This window comes from Paramisgurnus dabryanus, chromosome 23 (assembly GCF_030506205.2).
Source record: "Paramisgurnus dabryanus chromosome 23, PD_genome_1.1, whole genome shotgun sequence".
Taxonomy (NCBI): Eukaryota; Metazoa; Chordata; class Actinopteri; order Cypriniformes; family Cobitidae; genus Paramisgurnus; species Paramisgurnus dabryanus.
Genome location: NC_133359.1, coordinates 1,111,146 through 1,131,835, shown reverse-complemented (window position 1 = coordinate 1,131,835; position 20,690 = coordinate 1,111,146). Strand labels below are relative to the sequence as shown.

The window sequence follows — 20,690 nt, the reverse complement described above, 5'->3', positions numbered from 1 at the left end:
TAAAAACCTGACATTCCCACAGGTTTGGTCTCGGACAGATTATGACAACACTCCTAATTGCAGAGATTAAAGAGAATGAGATGCTAAAAATGGGGGCTTTGCCGGAACAGCTATGAACAATGAGACGTAAAACCAAACCTTGTTTCCATCTGCTCATGAAGCAGCAGTTTATTCATGGCCACCCAATCATTAACCAAGCTGTAACACTCTCTCTCTCTCTCTCTCTCTCTCTCTGGGGAATGGAGCCTCAGGCAGTTGGTTCCACTTATCTGGTGAATTCTTTCAACATTACACATTTCCCTTCTCTCTATGCCAGTTAAACCTTATGCAATCTGCAGTTCTGTAAATTGTTGAACATATCATAATGCCATTCATCTGCAACAAACATCTTGAAAAGCTGCACAAATGCATTTACCTTTGAGCCGATTCATTTTGACAAGTTCACAGCCATCATCACGTTAAACTGCCATGGTATTGTTTATTGATTTTGCAAGTACTTATCCAAACTCGCACTTTATGCCTTTCAACCGTGTGATATTTAGCAAAGAGGATGAAACATTACAAGACTGTGGATGACAGAAAACGTAGATAAACACATTCTGACTAACAGACTTGCCTCATTGTGTTCAGCTCTGGCTGTTTTTCCCACTTGCTGTGCAGGGCTCTCAGTGGCTGTTTTGCATACCTCTGTGCTGCCAAGAGAAGCAAATTGGAGAGCCAGACAAGTCCAAACTAAGATTGCAGGCTTACTCTTTGAGCTGAGAGAAGAGCTTGCTGTTTTAAAGACTATAAATCATTAAAGGTAGCTAAGTGAAGGCGTTTTTGTTTGTTTTTACTTTAAAGGACAGGTAGCACTTGCTCAAACTACAAAGCATTTTATGTAATGCAATAAATGTGATGCTATCAAGGGCAGCTAATAGCTTTTGAAAGAAGGTAAAAAAGACAGAGACTGCGTCCAAAATCTCATACTGTGACAGTAGGTACTGAATTAGAGATACCTACTCATCGACCATTAAACCAGTACGTTCTATATAGTATCAATCAATTGGGACGTACTACATCCGCCGTGATGATACATGATGATACGGCGTCATAACAACGAATTTGTCGATAACTTGAATGACGTTAAACAAACGTAATTTAACCACAAGGGACCGCTGTTTAATATATGTATTTGCATTTGAATAGAACCAAGTTACTGCTTTCGAGCATTTTTTAATAAAACAACACCTCTCCTTCTTCTTCGTTGGATAACTTCTCTCCCGGGGGCTCATGGGATAGTAAAGGGTCAATCTAATGAACAATTCAGGATCTTGCCGGAAGTAGAAGGTCATCCGAGTACTTTTCGCCTACTGTTTACTACAAAATACTACGAATACTACTTGCCTCGCCTACTGCTTTCGCCTACTATATAGTATGGAAGTAGGCAGTTTTGGTTGCAGACAGAGTCTATAGATGCTGATGTGCAGAAAAATATAACCTCAACAGCATTATCATGCAAAAGAAAAAGCAGCACAAACATTGTGTAAATTCCCAAGCACCAAGAGTCACTAACTAAGCTCTGTTCAGTTTTCTATGAGCAAATTTACACCTTGCTGGTGACTTGAAGAGTTGAACTCTATATCCCATCGCATCACAAGGGCAGTGCACTTGTCATCTTATATCCCATTTCCACCAGGCACCCCCTGCCTCCAAGCAATAAAGGGGTCATCAGCATTTCTGTGGGCCTCTTAGCTTAACCTTCCCCCAATAACCCCATCAAAGAGTATTCCAAACGCAACAAAGAACTGACAAGCCCAAAGAAGGGGGACGGGGCTGGGGAATAGGGGGCCCTCGCTGCTTGGGTCACCACTCTAATTTTTTCTGTGAAGACTTTCATTAACAGGCAAGCATGGCCCCCATAATCTGGCCTTCTTACCCACTGAGGGGGGTCAAGACTACAGGGATGTGGGTTCCCCCGCACTGATCCTGCACCTCCTTTCCTATTCTCTTTTAAATGGTTTTCCACAACCTCCATTTCACCGGCTGAAGGTCAAATGGAGAGAAACAGGGCATCTATGTGACAGGATGAGACAAAGATGAGCTAACAATTCACTTACGAAAGCTCAAGCTCAGAAAGGAGTCTTTATTTAAGAGTTAAACACAGTGTTGTGTCTAGACCTGTGTTTTAATTCCAATCATATTTTATAAAATAATATCTTATTATCTATAGAATCAGCAATGTCTGGGTCTCTCTCAAGGGATTTTTTCTTACTAAGTCAGGGGGGGTTTCTCCCAGGAGTTTTTTCAACCCCTAGGGAGTCAGCTGACATTGGCATCTCTTTTTTATACTTACATTACTACAACGCTCGCTCGTATGCTTCAATCTTAGCCGCTGTACTCTGATTCTTAGGTTGTCCACCGATTTTTCTGTGTTTCTTCTGCATTAATTAATGTAAAGCTGCTTTGAAACAATTAAACAATTGTGAAAAGCGCTATATAAATAAAATCGAATAGAAAAAGGTTGGACACAGCAGCAACCAATTTTATTGAAGTCACCTAGTAAAAATATGGGGTGGAAATGTTCACCGTGCTAATATTTGTATAAAGGGAAACACAAATCTGTCAGTAGATTCCTGTTCTTTTTTTCTCAGGATGAGGGCAGGAACAATGTGACTGTTCTGAATGTTTACATTAGCATCCTCAACAGCACTATGAAGTGAATCTGATGTGGGTGGCTGCCTCGACTAATTATCTGGGTCACATGATGGAGTCTCCAGAGAGAGAAGGGAAGGAGGAGACATAAGCCGTGTTTCCATCACCATGATTTTATACACATTTTGAAGTATCGCATCAAAAACAAGTGATGGAAACGCCAAATTTTGATTTAAAAACCCTTAAATTTGCAAAAAAGTTTTTACGCTCGCTTGGTGGTTTTTGACTTGAGAAAAAGAGTAAATACAAATAATAGAAGATTGTAACATATTCGCTGAATTAATTCTGATGTAGCGAACATTAAACCCACTGGAATGACGTCTAGCTTTCTCCGCTGTCATTGTCTTGACCATATTTGAGGCTCGATGTTGTCATAATGCCCTTGCTGCTTGTGCCTGCACCAAAAATGCTGCATTCCTTCTTCTGTGAACAGCATTCAGTTTGGCAATTACAAGCTGCACAGCTAATTAATTAATTGAATTAAACTTGCCCCATTGTGACTACATGCAGTGGTAGCCCTGTTTTCATTTTCCAAGTGTGCCTTGTTTTATTTACTGTTGGTTAGTAGATTAACAATACCAGCATCATTCACTCAAATAATTTGATGGAAAAGCACCTAATTCACATTTGTTTTTTGAAAAGATTCGCTTCACGATTGGATGGAAACCCAGCTATAGAGAGACATTTCTTTTGCAATATCCACACTAGTGATTTAGCACAGTTGAGTACCTTTTGCTCAGTAGGGGTTAGAACACTACCTTCCCATCTCTAGCCATCCATCTCAACACTTCCCAACAGATTCCCCAAGGACAACGTAACGTATGGTCGCCCAAGTAAAACAGGAGAAATGTGTACCCTTATAGACCACACAATGGATCTTACAACCTAAACCCAGAGGACCAAAGTAATGACTTCCTGTTCCTAGGCAATATTTGCTTGGACGCTTTTATATTACTACAGAGAGCTTTAAATAACTTCTAAAGCTTTGCTTCAAAATCCAGAAATGTGAGAAAGGGCTGCATCTGATCAGTGTTGTCTAATATTGACAGACTGCTATGTACTGACAGGAACTACCTGGATCCCTGCTGCAAAATATAACAGCTGTTAGATGAGAAGGAAGACTTTGAAGATCTGGGATGATAAAGACAAAAGGAGAAATATGGAACAAAACCAAAAATTTGACCTGAGGTTTGACCGCAAGCTGGAATAGAAAGAGACAGAGCAGATCTGGCATTCTGTAGGCTTGGCACAATCCGGTCGGTCTGACTGACAGAGCGAAACTAAGAGAAGAAATGAATACCATACTCTACATGGGCAAACATGACAGCCCAACAGGGCGCTTTGTGCATTTTCAGACTGACTTGCTTTAGCCGACATCCACATGTCAAGTGTCTGGCTTCATTACGTTCTTCTGGAAAAGAAGACAATAGCCACAACCCTAAACTTCTGCTCTGCATTTGGCTGACTTCATAGTGTTTATGATAAACAGATTGGGTTGGAGAGGAGGATGTGTGCAACGAAGAGAAAAAGCTTTCAAGAGGACCTTCTCAAGACCAAGTAAACAACCTTTAATTGTTTGAAAAGATCTGGCAGCCCTCCAGGCCAAAACCTGTTTGTTATCTCTTTGACCCGTATTGGAAAACAATCTTCGTTAAACAGCTGCTTTACAATCCTTACAAAACACAACAGACTTGCGGTCAAGCTCCACTGCAACACCAGAACATTGTTTGAAGGACTTATGCAGTAAACAAGTGTGTAAAAAACACTGACAACACTTTACTCCCCGCTCTTACAAAATGTCACCATTTCAAAGCTGCTTCTTTCTTATTTTCCTTTGGCTAAAGGAATTCTCAATTTGTCTCAATCTCTCTTCAATCTATTCACTGTAAAACAAAATACAGAATTTTTGTCAAATCACCATATATTTTTATGCTACTTTAACTTGACTTGCAAAACCAAGTTGTTTTAACTTCATGCTGCATTTAACAGTGTGTCTAATTCATTCCTCCCATTAGTTTTTCTTATTCTGATGAGCTGTCACAGGCAGATGGAGGAGGTTCAGGTTCACCAGGACTCCTCATGCTGACAGCCCAGGAGGAGACTCCTCTTTGATCCGTACAGTTCTCTATAAACACTGCAGTCCCAAAGGTCAGCATTTGGTAGTCAAATGACACAGCAAAAGGTTTTTCTGCCTTTAGGTGCAAATAAGCTTAACTTTAGTTACGCAGAGCTTTGGATGCGAATCACATAAATATTCAGAAATTAGAGCTGGGACGATTCGTACTAATAATCCCTGTCTGAAATCAATTCTGAATCGTAAAGGTGATGCTTGCACAGCTCTTTCATGCACTAAGGCTCTTTGATCAGTAGGAAGTCCTTATCAATCTAAAATTACTGGCAGTCGTTTAAAAGATGCATTAAAAAGCAACACTCGTCAAACATAATCATTATATATATGCTTTATTGTCATGAAAATACCTGAAAAGGTTTAAGAAACAGCAATATAAATATCCTTGTAGGTATTTCCTAAAGCAAGCTGTAGGAGTTTCTCAATGTCAAGGAAGGATCCTCAGAAGCCAGAATTTCGAGGATGCTACGTCATCGACATCCGTCGAAGGACTGGTCTAATGTTGAGGATCCTCGGAATTTCAACCAAGGACTGAGTCCTTTGTTCGAGAAATATCCCACATACAAGAATGGATGCATATGTGTATCCTTCATGCGCTGAAATCACCCACAACCCTATGCGCGCAGCGACGAAAGCACACCTTTTCATTGACGTAATGACGCAATGGCGTGCACTTGCTAGCCTGTTCCATTTACGTGTTCTCCGAATGCAAAAGAGGAGCCTCGCCTAGCCTTTGAAAGAAGTGACTTGTAAGGACTAGTCCTGCCAAGGAAGTATCCTTGACATTGAGAAACACCTCTAGTCTGTAAATGGTTCTTCTTCTGCAGTGCATATTGAGTTTCTGCCCAAGAGCGCCCTCTGGATTTTGGATGTAGCAGCATTTCACCATAGTTCATTGAGAAGCATAGCAAGCAGAATCACAAAATCAATCACCCAAGCCCTCTCAGAAATAATTTATGTGTCAGATGTGTAAAAATCTCACCTGCTGTTCAAGAAAAATTCACTGATGTAATTTATTCTGACTAGTAACGCAGACAACATGAGATGTTAATCTCTTCTCTCTGTAATAATCTCATTATTTTTATTCATTAATGACACTTTGTGATCATAACAAGGAATTTTATCTGAGGGACTTCATAACTACTACATTTGTTTAATCTATGTCATTTTGGTTGAGACTGGCTAATAACCTAGATGCCATGTATTACACAATAGTCTACAGAGCAAAGACATCCAAACTGTCGTCTCTAAGCAGAATCACAACACTGTAAGGCATGCTGGTTTGACTGTTATCGCTCATTCCTGTGACTCTCTCTGGATTCAGGTTAGATTTTCCTCTGCTTTTGTCAAATGGAGGCCACTCGACTGCTCTGCTCTATGAGACAAAGTCACAAAGTAAAGATGAAACAAACAGATCTAAAGGAAGAAGAAGTAGTGTGAGAGAGGTGAAACGAGACAGATAATAGATAAAGAGAGAAAGAGGAAGAGAGGAAGTATTTGATGTGGTGTGTTTTTACTCTTCTTGGTGTCATCAGAGGCATGAGCACACTGTGGAAAGTGAAGCTAATGGAACATGTAGGCGAATGTGAAAGTGCCAACTGTATGACATCTCATGACCTTGCTTGGTATTTTTTTTAGTCACATCTCAATGCAGTTCTCTCTAGGGTGAAACATGGCCAGGGGTTCAAATAACACACAGACATAAACTAGAACCTGACTCATTCATGTCAAAATATACAGTACCATCGGCCTGCTTAACTTGGGACTACTGTACATTTTCAGGTTTATTTGCCAATAAAAGCATCTAGTTTACAAAAAAAAACAAATTACAGTGAGAACATAATTCACAGAAAACCAAAAGTGAATGTGTTAAAGGAAGATCAAACTCCTGAAACAGAGAAAGGCTTTGGTTTAATCAGAAGTAGAGCTGCATGATTAATAAAAAAAAAAAGATCACGATCTTGATTCAAACACCCACAGGATCTCATTCCTAAATTATAAAGATTTGTCTATTTATTAAACCTGGAGTATTGAAATATGCGTAGGTGCTGTCGAGGAGTCAGAGAGAGCCGTCATCATGTAAATGATGCAATGACAATTGTTCACTGGTTACTTGTTTAAATGACACGTTTAAAACGCGAATGAAGCTTGCGTTCGGAAAAATAATGTACAAAATATTTCGGAAGAAGACGTCACAGGCTAAGGGAGGATTGAGTCACGAGTCATTCAACACTGTATACAAAACGACTTATGATTCACTGCATGTTCATGTCGTTGATATAATATGCACTTGCGCAACGATTTCTAACATAACACAGTCTTACTTACCGCATGCAACTCATGACCCGGTTGAGACTTTTGAATGAAATCCAGTGCAAAACTCAGCTGCTACCCCAGATAAACAAACTATATCCACTGAACAAGGCTTTCTTCTCCTTACATCCAAAAACACACTTCTTTTTTTAATGTTTTGCCTGTGTCCTAGTGTCCTAGGTTCTGGCTCTCCCGCTTATTGACGTCTGAGCGTAGTTTTCCGGGGGAAGTGCCCATGTAAAGAAATGATACATATAGCTTATCCCTGATAGGTCAGTTGGACCCGTATTTGAAAAAAAAAAGTTCAGAAACTTGTACGAACCCTGGCGAAGTGCATTCGGCACAGAAATACTCTGTACGTTCAACTGCTTTTTTGACACTTCACCAAGTCAAAATGCTTGAAATACTGTTGAACCCACCCATTAAAAAGCAGATATTGATGCCTTATTGTGAAAAACCTTACCGTGGGTTCACACCAGCCACGTTTGAAGCATCAAATTCGCGTCTACCGTGTCTAGTTTACCGCTTGAACATTTTGAGTTTACTCACTTCATTTGCGCGTGAAAGCCACACGTGAAAGTCTAGTTATAGAGACATTCTCACGGAATTTCGTGTAATTGGGAGGGGCTTCTGCGACCCTGCTCACTTCCTGTAATCACTTCCACTGTTGCTACAGCAAAATCCCGATTGGTTAACATGACACGTTTTTCCGCCAAAGTTCACATTTTTTAACTAGCACGCTCAATTTGTGTCTACCATGGTGCTAAACGCCTCATTCGCGCCACGAGCCCTCCAGACGCACGTCAAAGCGTCTTTACATTGACTTAACATATAAATCACTCGCGCTTGATACCTCTTTCACGACTGGTCTGAACGCAGCATTAGTTTACATCATTGATCCTATCAATACTTAACTACCACTTTATTAAGCGTTAATAAGCAGTAATTAGGAGTATATTGAGGCAAAAGTTGTTAATAGTAAGAATCCGATCTTCAAAAGTGTGACCAAAATAATTTATTTAATTTTATATGATTTATTCCAGCCCTTTTTTTGTTCTATAATTTACTAATTAGGATTTAGAAAGTAATTAGTAATAAGAATAATTTTTGGAGAGAGTACTTTTTAAGTAATCTCATTACATGATTAAAGATGTCATTAGTAACTAATTTTTTGAGTAACTTACCCAACACTGATCAGGAGTTAAACACAAATGGCTAAAGTATAATATGAGTTACTGCTGATATTTGGATCTAAGCTCAGGTACACATTATTACTACCCAACTGGTCTAGAAACAAAATAGCTATATCGCTTTTATCTTCATGTGCATGTGCCAGTTAAAGTTGACCTCAAACCAAAAGTGGATTAGTGTCCAGGGAGCAGAAGGCTTTTATAAACATCAAGGAATTTTAAGTGTGGTGTCCCTGGTGTACATTTCTCTCGATAGGCGATAAGTTCTAGACAGTTATGATGTTATTATTTGTATTTATTATGCACAACACAACTATCAATTATGCTGCTAGGACAAACTACTGTGTACTGAGATCATGCATTAAAAAAATCAGGAAAAAAACTATTCACTATTCATCTTCCCACTCCATGACTTGCGGGAAGGGCTCTGTGGAAAACTAAATCACATGACCTATATATTCAATATACATCAAACATCCAGCAATTCATGCAAGTTTAGATCCTTACCATCCTCAGTTTCCTGCCAGACTATGCCCTCCAGGTTCACACTGGTACCAGGTTCACATGGACCCAGACATTCAGGCTCAGTGGCTAGAGAAACGTCAGAGGTGTTGACGGCCACCGAACGCGTGCGGACCATGATCTGTTCACATGAGGAGGAGATGTCACTGTTGCCTACAGGTGCAATGAGGTGAAGAGGTGGTGGTGCCGGTGTAGACACTGGAGACTCCATCTGCAGAGAGATTGAGAAAGAGATACAGTTAGCCCATAAAGACAAAGGCACCTTTTAAAGTTGAGCATATAATATTTGCATGGTGTCCATTAATACATTGTGACAAGCATGCATTTTATGCCAATCTTTTTTAAATACCACAAGATTGACAATACAAAGACTAATACAATAATTCACACGGCATCAGAAAAATGATCCACTCAGTTCAGAGCGGGCAGTTTGTACATTGCAAGGACAACAAAAACGCACAAGTTTAATTTCATCATGCAACTAAATGACATTAACTGAACAAAAATCTGGGTCTATTTAGCATTATTTGTGATTATTGCTCATGAAGTATAGTTGTGTAGATTTATTATATGCTGTGAGATAATAAGCTGCCACCGCTGTTTCAGTCCGAGTTTACAAATGTTGCTGCGAATTCAGCACTGCATGCATGAGCCAATTTGATAATCCAATTATGGGCTTTTGTTGAATTGCATTAAGCTTCTGATGGGTGACACAGAATTAAACCCACAGCTAAGATAAATGAGCCATCAACTATGGCAAAGTAATGTTCAAATGGACCTTAAACTAGGAGGGGTTCTAGCAGAACAATCACAGCACTAGCAGTCCGCGTAGCTTTAAAGCGCTGTTACATTTTTGGAGAGGTACACGTCAGGCTACTGCGTAGGGTTCACTTCTCTGTAGTGCTGCAACAACTAATTGATAATAATTTATTATGAAATTCATTGTCAAAAAATGTCATTATCGATTAGTTGATCTGTGACGTCACATGCTCCGGCACCACCATCGGACAACGTGGACACACATCCAGCTGTGCACTTTAGGGCTGGGTATTGTTAGCAATTTCACAATTCGATTCGATTTCGATTCTTGATGCTTCGATTCAATTCGATTCGATTCAATTCAATATTGATTTACTTCCTTCGATATCGATTCAATAATAAGTAAATACACAAGCAATTAAGGACCTGAGTATATTTTTTTTAAATAATGTGTGTAGTATTACTAATGTTCAGAGGTGGGAAAAGTATAAACTATTTTACTTAAGTAAAAGTAAAGTTACTGGTCTAAAAATCTACTCAAGTAAAAAGTAAATCATTTTAACTTTACTCAGAGTAAAAGTTACTTTTTTTTACAGCGGGGAGAGGTGGAGGATTTTAGTATAGTTCAAAAACGACAAGGGAATATAAATCTCAAACTAGTTATTTTTAATTGTAGGAACATCTTTACAATTAAAGTGCAATAACAAAAAGTTAATAAAATAAAAAGCTTTTTTAAACTAAGAAACATTTATGGAATTATTTAATGATTTTACATGTGAGTTATGCACTTTTGAAGGTGGTCAGCAGCTTGTAAATACAATTACTATAGTAAGGTTGTAATTTATGTATTGCTGGTAACATACATTATTTTATTAAACTATATATCTAGTTTAAATGAGCATATAATGAGATGAGTGCCATGTCATACTTTTGACACGTTTATTGTCTTCTAGCGTCCCTGAGTACCTGATGTCAGATCTCTCTCTCTCTCTCTCTCTCTCTCTCTCTCTCTCTCTCTCTCTCTCTGTCTCTCTCTCTCTCTCTCTCTCTGCAATGTCTAATGACCTGCGCATTTTCGAGGACGTTCTGAAGTTGTGTTTGACTTGACGCGAAGCTGCGATGGATAATGCGCATTGTATTAAAAACGCGTCGTGCAAATGAGCGTTAAAACCCGGTCTGCAATTTCGTACTCGAGAGCATGAATCCTACCTTTCATAGGAATGAAACACTCGCTTCGCGTCAGTGGAAAGTGGTCACTTAAATATGGCCAGGGGTTTCTTTCATAAGATTTGAACTGAGGCGGGTCTGCATTAGCGCGCGCCTGTCTCGTCCGTCTCCATGGTTCTTTTTGCGCGTTCCCCCGCCCATCAATCATCCGTTGCGCGTCTTTATCACCTTGCTTTAAAAAAAAAAATACTCTGTAACGGATATGATTTAAAATGTAGCGAAGTACAATACTTCAAACAAAAGTAAAAGTAAAAGTACAGATTTTAAAAACTACTCAAAAAAGTAAAAGTACACAAAAAACTACTCATTTACAGTAACGTGAGTAAATGTAATTCGTTTCTTTCCACCTCTGCTAATGTTTGATCACGTTGATGGTGCAGGCTTGAAAGAAGTGCTGCTGTTTGCCATCTTTGATCTTTCTGTTTTATCTTTCTATATAGCGCCTTGTACAACGCTGAACGCTCTCACTAGAGTGTTGCCCACAGCGCCGCCACTGGCCGGGGGGGCTGAATCGATTCATAGGATTTGATGAATCGATATTGAATTGAGAAACAAATAATTGCAATGCATTGATGAATCGATATTTTTACCCAGCCCTAGTGCACTTATTATTAAAGTCAAGAACTTTGTCTTCATATAACATGAGCTGCACGTTTATCAGGTGCTGCTTCATCTCCCCGCTTGACCAGTGGACCTGCATTACAGTAACAACGCAACAATGTGGGCTTTATCACTTTCATATTATATGGACTATTTATTTTGTTAATAACGAATTGGTAATACTGTAATTACCAATATAATACTGTAATATAATGGTATAATGGTATTTCTTTTTGTTTTATCATTTTATTTATTATTATTTTGACATTTAAGGATGTTTTACTATTTAAAAGCTCAACACACTTTTCATTTACGCTTAAAATTTCAAAACTCCAAAAATTATATTAAGAAAACTCTTTTGGACTTTTAAATGTACACTTCTACACGAGAATACCCCAATTTATTACCTTATTTAGCGAGCAGTGAATTGGGTAAATATTTAGGTTTTTATATAATTAGTCGATTATAAAAAAATTCATCGTTAGTTGCTGCCCTACTTCTCTGTGTAGGCTACGCCGTACAATCGACGCAGAAGTATAAAGCAGCTGATACTCTAATCAACCTCAGGAAACCTCTCAATCCCTCAGGAATAAAACACTGAACCTGAAATCATTGCTTTCGCATTAGTCTGAATCATGCAAAAAAGAAGTTTAAGGAGTTGGATTGTGCTGATGTGAAATAAACTGTACTTGATTCTAATGCATTTATCTCCTCAGGGCCATCAACATTCAGCCCTGAATTTTCCTAAGCTAATTTACTTTCATTCATTTTACTTATTTAGCTGACGCTTTTATCCAAAGCGACTTACAGTTGCTATATATGTCAGAGGTCGCACGCCTCTGGAGCAACTAGTGGTTAAGTGTCTTGCTGAGGGACACAATGGTGTGTCACAGTAGATTCGAACCCGGGTCTCCCACACCAAAGGCGTGTGTCTTATCCACTGCGCCATCACCGCCCCACCCCACCCACCCCAATTTATTACAGAAATCATTACCTAAACACCAAAAACAAAAAGAATAGTTCAAATTTGTTACATAAAACACCACGTCTGTCTACAGTGTGGCCCTCCCTTCCCCAGTGAGTACTCAGTCCCGTTACTAAAATTTCACAAGACCACAGTGTTTGTGAGTGAACTGTGGAGTCACGCACTGTAATTCCAGTGTCCTGTTATAGACGCTCCGTCTGTCCGGCTCTTTGCCATAAAATAAGACACACTTTGTCGTGGCAGAAGTATTCAGTACGTTTCAATGGATGTCCACATTGTGTTGGCTTTTACCGGTAGCTTTTTTACAAGCTCAGTATCAAGGGTGAGGCAGAAGAGAAATGAGTGTAAAGCTACAGTTAGTACCCTTTTAATGTCGAGCCTGGTTTATTTTAACAAGCTCCCTGCTAGCTGGACTCGGTCCATTGTCTATACTTTGCTGGCAATAAGAAACCAAGCACATGGATTCAGATGGGATTAGTTGAGGATTAGGCTAAGGGTGTTGCATTGGAAACACCCGCTCCTTCGGTTGAGTAGTTAAAGTGTTTACACATACACTATTATGAGCAGCTCTTTACCTGATGACTATTAAAAGGTCACATAAAGCTCTGTCATGGTCAATGCTCCACAAATGAAACTGACAAGTGTCACTGAGATTGCTCGACTGTAAAACCAGACCTGTGAATACTATAAAAGTAAAAAACCTCCTATGTTTAAAAAAGGGAACGCTGCTCTATAAGAAAATAGCCCATGATACAATGCACACTACACTAGATATGTTGAGTCTGTACTGTAGGATCAGCCTTAATCTCTCTTGCTGTCGTTCAGTACAGCAACAGCTTCCACTTACTTATCTCCTGGTTCCTCATGTATCGGTGAGAAATATTAATGCACATATAGAAAAAAAGGACCTTAACTGTTGATGTAATATCATGAGAAAATGGACGCAATATATGCTTGCATCATGACATGCCTACACTCGTCTCATTCACCCAAAGCGTTACAGTATTCAAACCGGAAACCAAACCACACAACTGCACAAGACCACTGAACTTTATCATTATCATACACAAGGGTGCTCTGCAAAAAAGAGAAATGAAAGCAGTGTGAAAAGTTAGAAGAGAAAAAACTCTCTGAAAACAAGAGCTGAATTAATAGGGAACCTCAGAGGGAGAGACAGCAACGTTCAACAAAAACAAAGTTTGCTTCCTGGCTTGGGTTCTCATTTGCGGTCTGAAGCACACCATTAGCGGTTCTGAGCTAGTTTTCTTTTAGTTTCCCTCCAACTTTGAGTAGACCAGCCTCGTACTTCACACACACACGACAGAGCCTTAAACCCTGCTCTGTGGTTAACACAAGATTGGGTTTTCAAACAACTCGCACACTAAGCCGAAAAAATAAATCTTGTGTCATTTTCCATCCTTTAAATCATTTCAACACTACATCATACTCAGGGCTGAAGAAAGACTTACAATTGCTTGAAACCTGTCCTTCTACAGGAAAGAAACATTATCTGCGTCCTCAAAACGGTTCTGAGTCAACAGACAGCCCAAGCGAGAGTGACACTTGAGAGGACGCTTGTAAAATAACTCTCTAAGAAATCCTAAGTGGAGAGGGGTTTGCAATTTAAGGCCCACCTCCATCAAAGCTCTGGAAAGCATCAAAGGACCCAAAACACAACCCTGTGGGGTGCCGAAAATTGCTGCCCCTGTGGATTACATTTCAAATGGTCTCTTCAAACCTTTCATGCCTGAAAAGGAAGACTGGAAACATTGAAGACTGATCGTAAAATGTATCATAGGAAAGGAAGGCGTGATATAAGGATTTTTGCAGTGAAATTCAAGCTAGAGTTACCTCTTCACTACATTCATTTACCAAACCGCAACATTATTTAGAAAATTTGATATCTTGGTTCTCAAAAAAAAAAGAAACTGAAATGCTTCAGGACGTTGAATTAGGTCCAGCTCAGGAAGTTGGTCAGGTTGTACGTGTCTAAAAAAAAAAGAGCTTTGGCCTCCAGCTGCGGAAAATCACATCTGTTAAACAAGTGTCACACATTAACTAGAAAGGCTTGAACTGCATTTCCATTGCAGCTGTGCACTACACCAATGGAAATAACAGATGCTTTAAACTTAGTGAGCAAAGTAACGTCTAGCCACAACAAAAATCACCACAGAGGTGGGTGGGTGTGCACAAATACTTCAAAATGTTACAAAGAAAAAACCCAAAAATGTCTTCAGAGACGAGCTGAAGCAAATCAGCTGCACATTTAAGACATTTGTTGGGATTGAAACTGATTTGCTTCTTTGTCCAAGAAACGAACAAATAAACTGACAAACTCCACTTAAAGAGTCATGTTGAAGAAAATTGTAATTGTTTTTGTAATGTAACTGCAAATACGATGCCTTTCATTTAATTGGTTGGCTAACATGAGACACTCTCTGGCACAATCTGTTTAGGTCAAAAAGGACACCGTAAAGCAAATTAAAAATAAGCTTGCAAGCAGTTAAATGTTAAATAGGATACAACATGATGACTACAACCAATCCACAATCAATCAACTGCTTCCAGTCAAACCCCTGTGGTGTTGACACAGTTTAACAAATGTCACATAGTGTTTGGATATACTTCATTCTTAGAAGTCTTTCAGGGTTAGCATTGCTAATCCAAGCTATGTAAACAAAAGAGCACTGCAGGTTTAAAGCTAAATGAGAAAACACATAGGCTGTTAAGAAAAGAAACGGGTGTTAGGAGACTTCAAACATCCACTCGTCAACCTCACATCCTGAATGAAAGAACCGTCGACGAACAACACACAGGGGAGAGAAGGTGAAAAATGTCGTACATTCCACTGCGTGAAAAAACAAAGTCTGGTAGCCAATCAACGTCTGAAAAACAAACAAAGAAAGAGCGACGGCTTCCACTGTTAAAACCAAAACACCTTCACACTGCCAGCCAAAACACGGCGGTCATGCAATGTTGTTTCTGGAGGGCCTGTTTTCTTTAACCGAACAATAAGAAGGTGTCAGATTCAGAAACCTGCCCAACCCTTCAGACGAGATTGTTTGGATTCATACTGGTTAACTGATGCCCATAATCACATACTGCATTTATAACCGCTCCACTTCAATGACAATCTGTCACTATTGTTTACACAGAGATGTTTTTTATCACGGGAAAGGTCAAAATCTTTGTCATTCATTAATCTAGTTTATCAGCAGGAAAGAAATACTTACAACAGTGTTACAAGCGCTACAGCGGTTTGTGTTGAGCTCTAGCTGGCAAACACTTGCATGCTCCCAATCCGGTAATATTGCCAAGGTCATAAAACAAATGGGGCTCTAACTGCCCTGCTCTATAATTAGAGAGCCGGGTGACTGAAAATCTGATTCATGGAAACCAAAAACTGTCTGTAATTTGAGTTTGAGTGCCCTCTGTAACCTGCACTCCTCACCGCAGTTCAGGCACTAAATTGGTACATACAGTACAGAGATGACAACTCTTGGCCTGAATGCTGGTGGCAGTGGACAGAAAAACCCCTTCGTGTCATTCGCAACTTCCCAAGACAGAGAGAAATACATCATCAACGCCTCTTATACTGTCAGAAATGATTATAAAACAGATATTTTCACTATATACAGTGTATATAACCCAGAGAGACCAACTAGTCATATAGATATGAGTTTAAACTTAATTTAATGTAGTAGGTGTAATATAAAACAAGAAATCATTTAATATATTGCATGAATTCACACAATACAGCCTGTCATTATATAATTGCTTCTAGGGGTGTAAACAGTTTGTTGCAATATGATACCGTGTCAATTATCTCCAACAGCGGCGCGATGTTTGCAAATACATCAAACTTTACTTTGATGCAATTATGATTCGATACCATTAATTTATCAAAACTTTAATATTATGTGCCTAGTTAAGAACTTTAATTTGAAATAACTTACGATTGCAACCCAAAAATATATCATGAACGTTTAATTAAACACTTAAAAAAGAGCTCAATTTTAGTTTTTTAAATAAAATAAATATTGAGGGGAAATGGCAGATAAAATCAAGCTTTAGTCTTTAGTGTTTCTGCTGGTGCTGGCAAAGGTTTTCTGCCAATCTGTTTGCCCAATTCATTTTCCAAATACAAAATATTTCCAAACCCACAATTTGTGTCTGATAGCAGTCGGTCACAACATCTTCTGACAACCGCTTTGTTGCTGCATTGCATTCACTGCTGACATGAGCACAAGAAAATATACAAAAATGTGGCGTAAATGCTTAAATGGACGTTACATCAAGCAACGAGGACGCTGAGAGTGCCAAAATGAAAGTACATTATATCGGGATTTTATATGTGTGGCATCGAATCGCTAGAAATTTAATTGATGTATCGATCCATATCGATGTATTGTTACATCACTAATTAATTCATTGTTCATTCATTCACAACTGCATCATTTGAGCTCTTTAGATTTCAAAGAGGAAGTCTGATGAAATGTTTCTGAACATCCTACGCTTCAAAAAACACGAAAAGCGTTAAGAGAAACCGCAAGGGAAAACAACAGCAAAGGAAACGTTTATGTACCAAAATAATCTCTTCAAACGACTTAACATTGAAGATATTTTGAACCACATTGAAAAAGAGTAAAAACAGTACACAACATCACATTACAGCACACAGAGCACACTAACTACACTGTAAAAATACGCAGTCAAATCAACACATACTTTTGTGTTACTTTAATTTAAAAATTAAGTTAAATAATTTTTACTTGAATTATAAGTAATGTCCACTTTTTTAAGCCCAAATAGTAGGTTGAATTGACTTGCAAAACAAAGTTGTTTTTTCAGTATAGTACACAATGGATCAGTTGTCAAGGTTTCTTCTATTTAAAACAACCACGTGTTTGATCAAAGTCTGACAATATCTCAGTGGTTGTCGTCTGTCAGCATATGACTGGCTAAAGTGTAAATTGCCTATAATGCTGTATTTGCCTGATCTCTGCCTCCAATGATGGTTATGTTGTTAATTAATTAAGGAAACCAAGCAAGCATTCATAATCATACAGTCTAATCTTTTTAAATTGTTTTATTCCATGTCTCACAAAGAAGCCAGTTGAGGTTTCATTTGAAGGACCGGACTTCATGGATATGTTTAACTGCATATTTAAAAACTTGTCTCTGCTGCAAAGTTGTAAATATGAATGAATTTCTGTAAAATAAAAAAAATCAGATAGATACATCTTCAACACTTAAATAAAGGATAAAATAATTTAAATAATAATCTTGATTAACACATTAGTCAACTAGACTAATGATCAAGCCAGTGGCTGGACAAATAGTCAACCATCATTATGCTGTGTACACACTAGGGATGTGCATCGATGCATCGCGTTCCCATTAAAGAGACCTGTCTAAAATCGATTATGAATCGTAAGGCTCCGATTCAGTGTTTCATGTGCGTGTACTATGGCTCCGTGATCAGTAGGAAGTCCTTATCAATCTAAAGTCATAATGAGTTTAAGTCATAATGAGTTCAAGTCATTTATAACGAGTATTTAAAAAAGCAACACTCGTCAAACACAATCATTCAAAATATTCTCTATTATCATGAAAATACCTGAAACAATCTGAAGAACAGCGATATAAATTTTCCTATAGACATTTCCTGGAACAGTGTTTGTAATGATACTTCTTCTGTGGCACAAACGGGGTTTCTGCACGAAAGCGCCCTCTGGCTTTTGAATGTGGCGGCATTTCACCGTAATTCATTCGAATTCATTCATTGAGAAAACGCGCATTTGCCCGATTAATTGTCACAACCCTAGTACACATCAAACGCGAAGCATAGTTTCCTCGCAGGATTGAGCTTGTCATGCAAATTTTTTGCTAAAGTTAAATATTTTGTTCTTGTGCGAAAACGCGTTTAAGTCGAATAGCGCGTTTTTGTGGAATTGTGTGGAATAGTATGCAATGATACAACACATAAAATATCGCTAAGAGGTACTTTAATTTTGACACTTTCCACGTCCATTGCTTGATGTAATGTCCATCTACGCATTTTCGCCAAACCGCACATTTTTGTTTATTTTCGTGCGCTAGTCTCGGCAAGCAAACACAATGAAGCAACAAAGCGGTTGTAGCAGCGAAAACACAGCGAAAGAGTTTGTTGTTGTAAATGTCCCAAATGTCCCCATTTTCAAGGTGTTTTATTAAACGTTCATGTTGCATTCGTGAGAATGAATGTTCGATGTATCTGCAAATATCGCATAGCCTCCTACAAATTGTTGAATTCACATGTGGTGTATACGTCCCATAAGGCAGCCCCAATTGGCTGAACGTAAATGTTTTAAAAACACAGGTATCAAACACAAATACTAAATCTGAACTGGAGATATCTCCCGGTAAGAGCTTCTCCATAAATCTCTTATCATCTTGCTGTCAGGCAAAAAAGCTCAAGCCACTCGCTCTCAGCATTTTATCATGACAGAAGCTGAAGCGTTGAGTTGTTATGAGAGCGTAGGAGCTTACAACTGCCGTGAGAGACAAACTGACAGGTGAACAGAAGACAGCAGGCAGGAAGAGCCCGTCTGAGTGATTACCACAGAAACCTCCTTACCACACCTCAGCTACCTCACCAAGATGCCTCGCTACAGCACTCACAAACACACGGTTAGCTCTGCAGACACAGACGTTAGGTGCACTTCATTTCATTCAATTTGCTATGCAAGCAGAGCACAGCGTAGGCAGAATATCAATTCTGGAAAGACGGGATGTTCTAGGAATCTATGAAAACACAGGGATTTCCTGGAACCGTTTAATACATCCCGATCATTTCTACTAATTTATAAGACAAATCATTAGCCTTGCTATTAACACACAGCTCGCATTATCAGTCATATGATCGAGAGACCAAACAAGGAGCCCCGTGGGAAACGTGGAGGCGGGACAAAACACGGGGAGTTTCCTTCATCCGATGGCCCTTAGCAACAGCATCACAGTTGCTAAGAGGATAAAAGATCGTAATAAGCACATCTGGGTTTTCTGGGGCAGAGCGAGAACAGAGGGATACCTGCATGCCATGCACAACAACAAAACAATCATGAACACTATTAGAAAAGAAAACAAACAGGCTTATGGCTCACTGAACTCGACCACAATGACAAATGCGATCTGCAGAAAACAAAAATGCATCGAGTCATGCAACAGCAGCACTGTTTATCATTTGTACAAACCAGCTATACAAGCAAGCGTCATGCGTCTATTTACCTGATAACACTCCCAGAAAAGCCTTAATCCAATGCTACCCGTGGTGAGAAGAGGCTCTGTATTGCGAAAGACATGCGTGTGTATGCATTGCTGTGAATGTGAGAATGTGTGCATCTGTTAGGCATCTGAAAGAAAGAAGCCCTGGAAAGGAAGCAAGGAGTGGTAACCTCAACAACACCTGTGAGCTGTCGCTAGCAACCAATAGTGTGTTTTGTGTGTGTCAGCAGACGCTCTGGGCTAAATATGGACTCACTTGACAATAGAAGAAAAAGACTGAATCGCGGCTGCAGACTGCATTAAATGCTCACATTTTTTTTGTCGCCATGCCATTGAGATGCTTTTATTTTCATCCTGGGGTCAAATCCCGTTTGTTTGGCCTTTGCTGAGGACAGCTTCCTCAATCTGCCGTGACCTTTTCGGACAACGTGTGCTAAGCTGCTGTCGAATCACAACACACTGGACCAGCTACACAATCAAAACTTGTTACGTATTTCTGAAGCAGGGACTTCATAGAACAAGAAAGACATCAGACCATTTTTAGGACAGCGCTATAGAGAAAAGTAACTTGTGAGAAAAATACTGCATTTTTTACACGTGAAACATGAACACATGATATATTTTGCAAAACTAATCAATAACAGTCCTGTTAAAGTAGTTTATTTCTGATAACAAGCTAAATTAACAACAAGTAGATGACCTTAGTTCAAACCATAGCTAAAGCGTATCAAAAACTACACTGAGCCAATGTTACTGTGTAAAATGAGTACTATATAACCTATACAATACACATCAACTGATAAACCTCCCTTCACATAGTGCTGATCCATGATCACAGTCTCTCCTTGTCTTTAGGAAACCAAAACATTTGTTATTTTCGACAAGGTATTTGTTCCAGAGTTCATTTTAGCAACTAGTCAGACCATTAAACAAACAGAGAACGGAAATAAAGTTTTGTCCAAACGGGTAACCGCAACAACGGCAACAAAATGTATTTTTACTTTTA

At 39.0% G+C, this 20,690-nt stretch overlaps 1 protein-coding gene across 4 annotated transcripts in view; it reads right to left on the bottom strand.

Annotated features, from left to right (window-relative positions):
* znf609a (zinc finger protein 609a) overlaps nt 1-20,690 on the bottom strand; it is a 121,126-nt gene that overhangs the window by 12,131 nt on the left and 88,305 nt on the right. For 3 of the 4 annotated variants that reach the window (XM_065277337.1, XM_065277339.2, XM_065277340.2), the window contains one exon: nt 8,833-9,058. In XM_065277337.1, the coding sequence (XP_065133409.1) occupies nt 8,833-9,058 (226 nt within the window). Of the gene's footprint in view, nt 1-8,832; nt 9,059-19,687; nt 19,817-20,690 lie in introns of those variants that run through there. The other variant, XM_065277338.1, reaches the window with a different exon arrangement.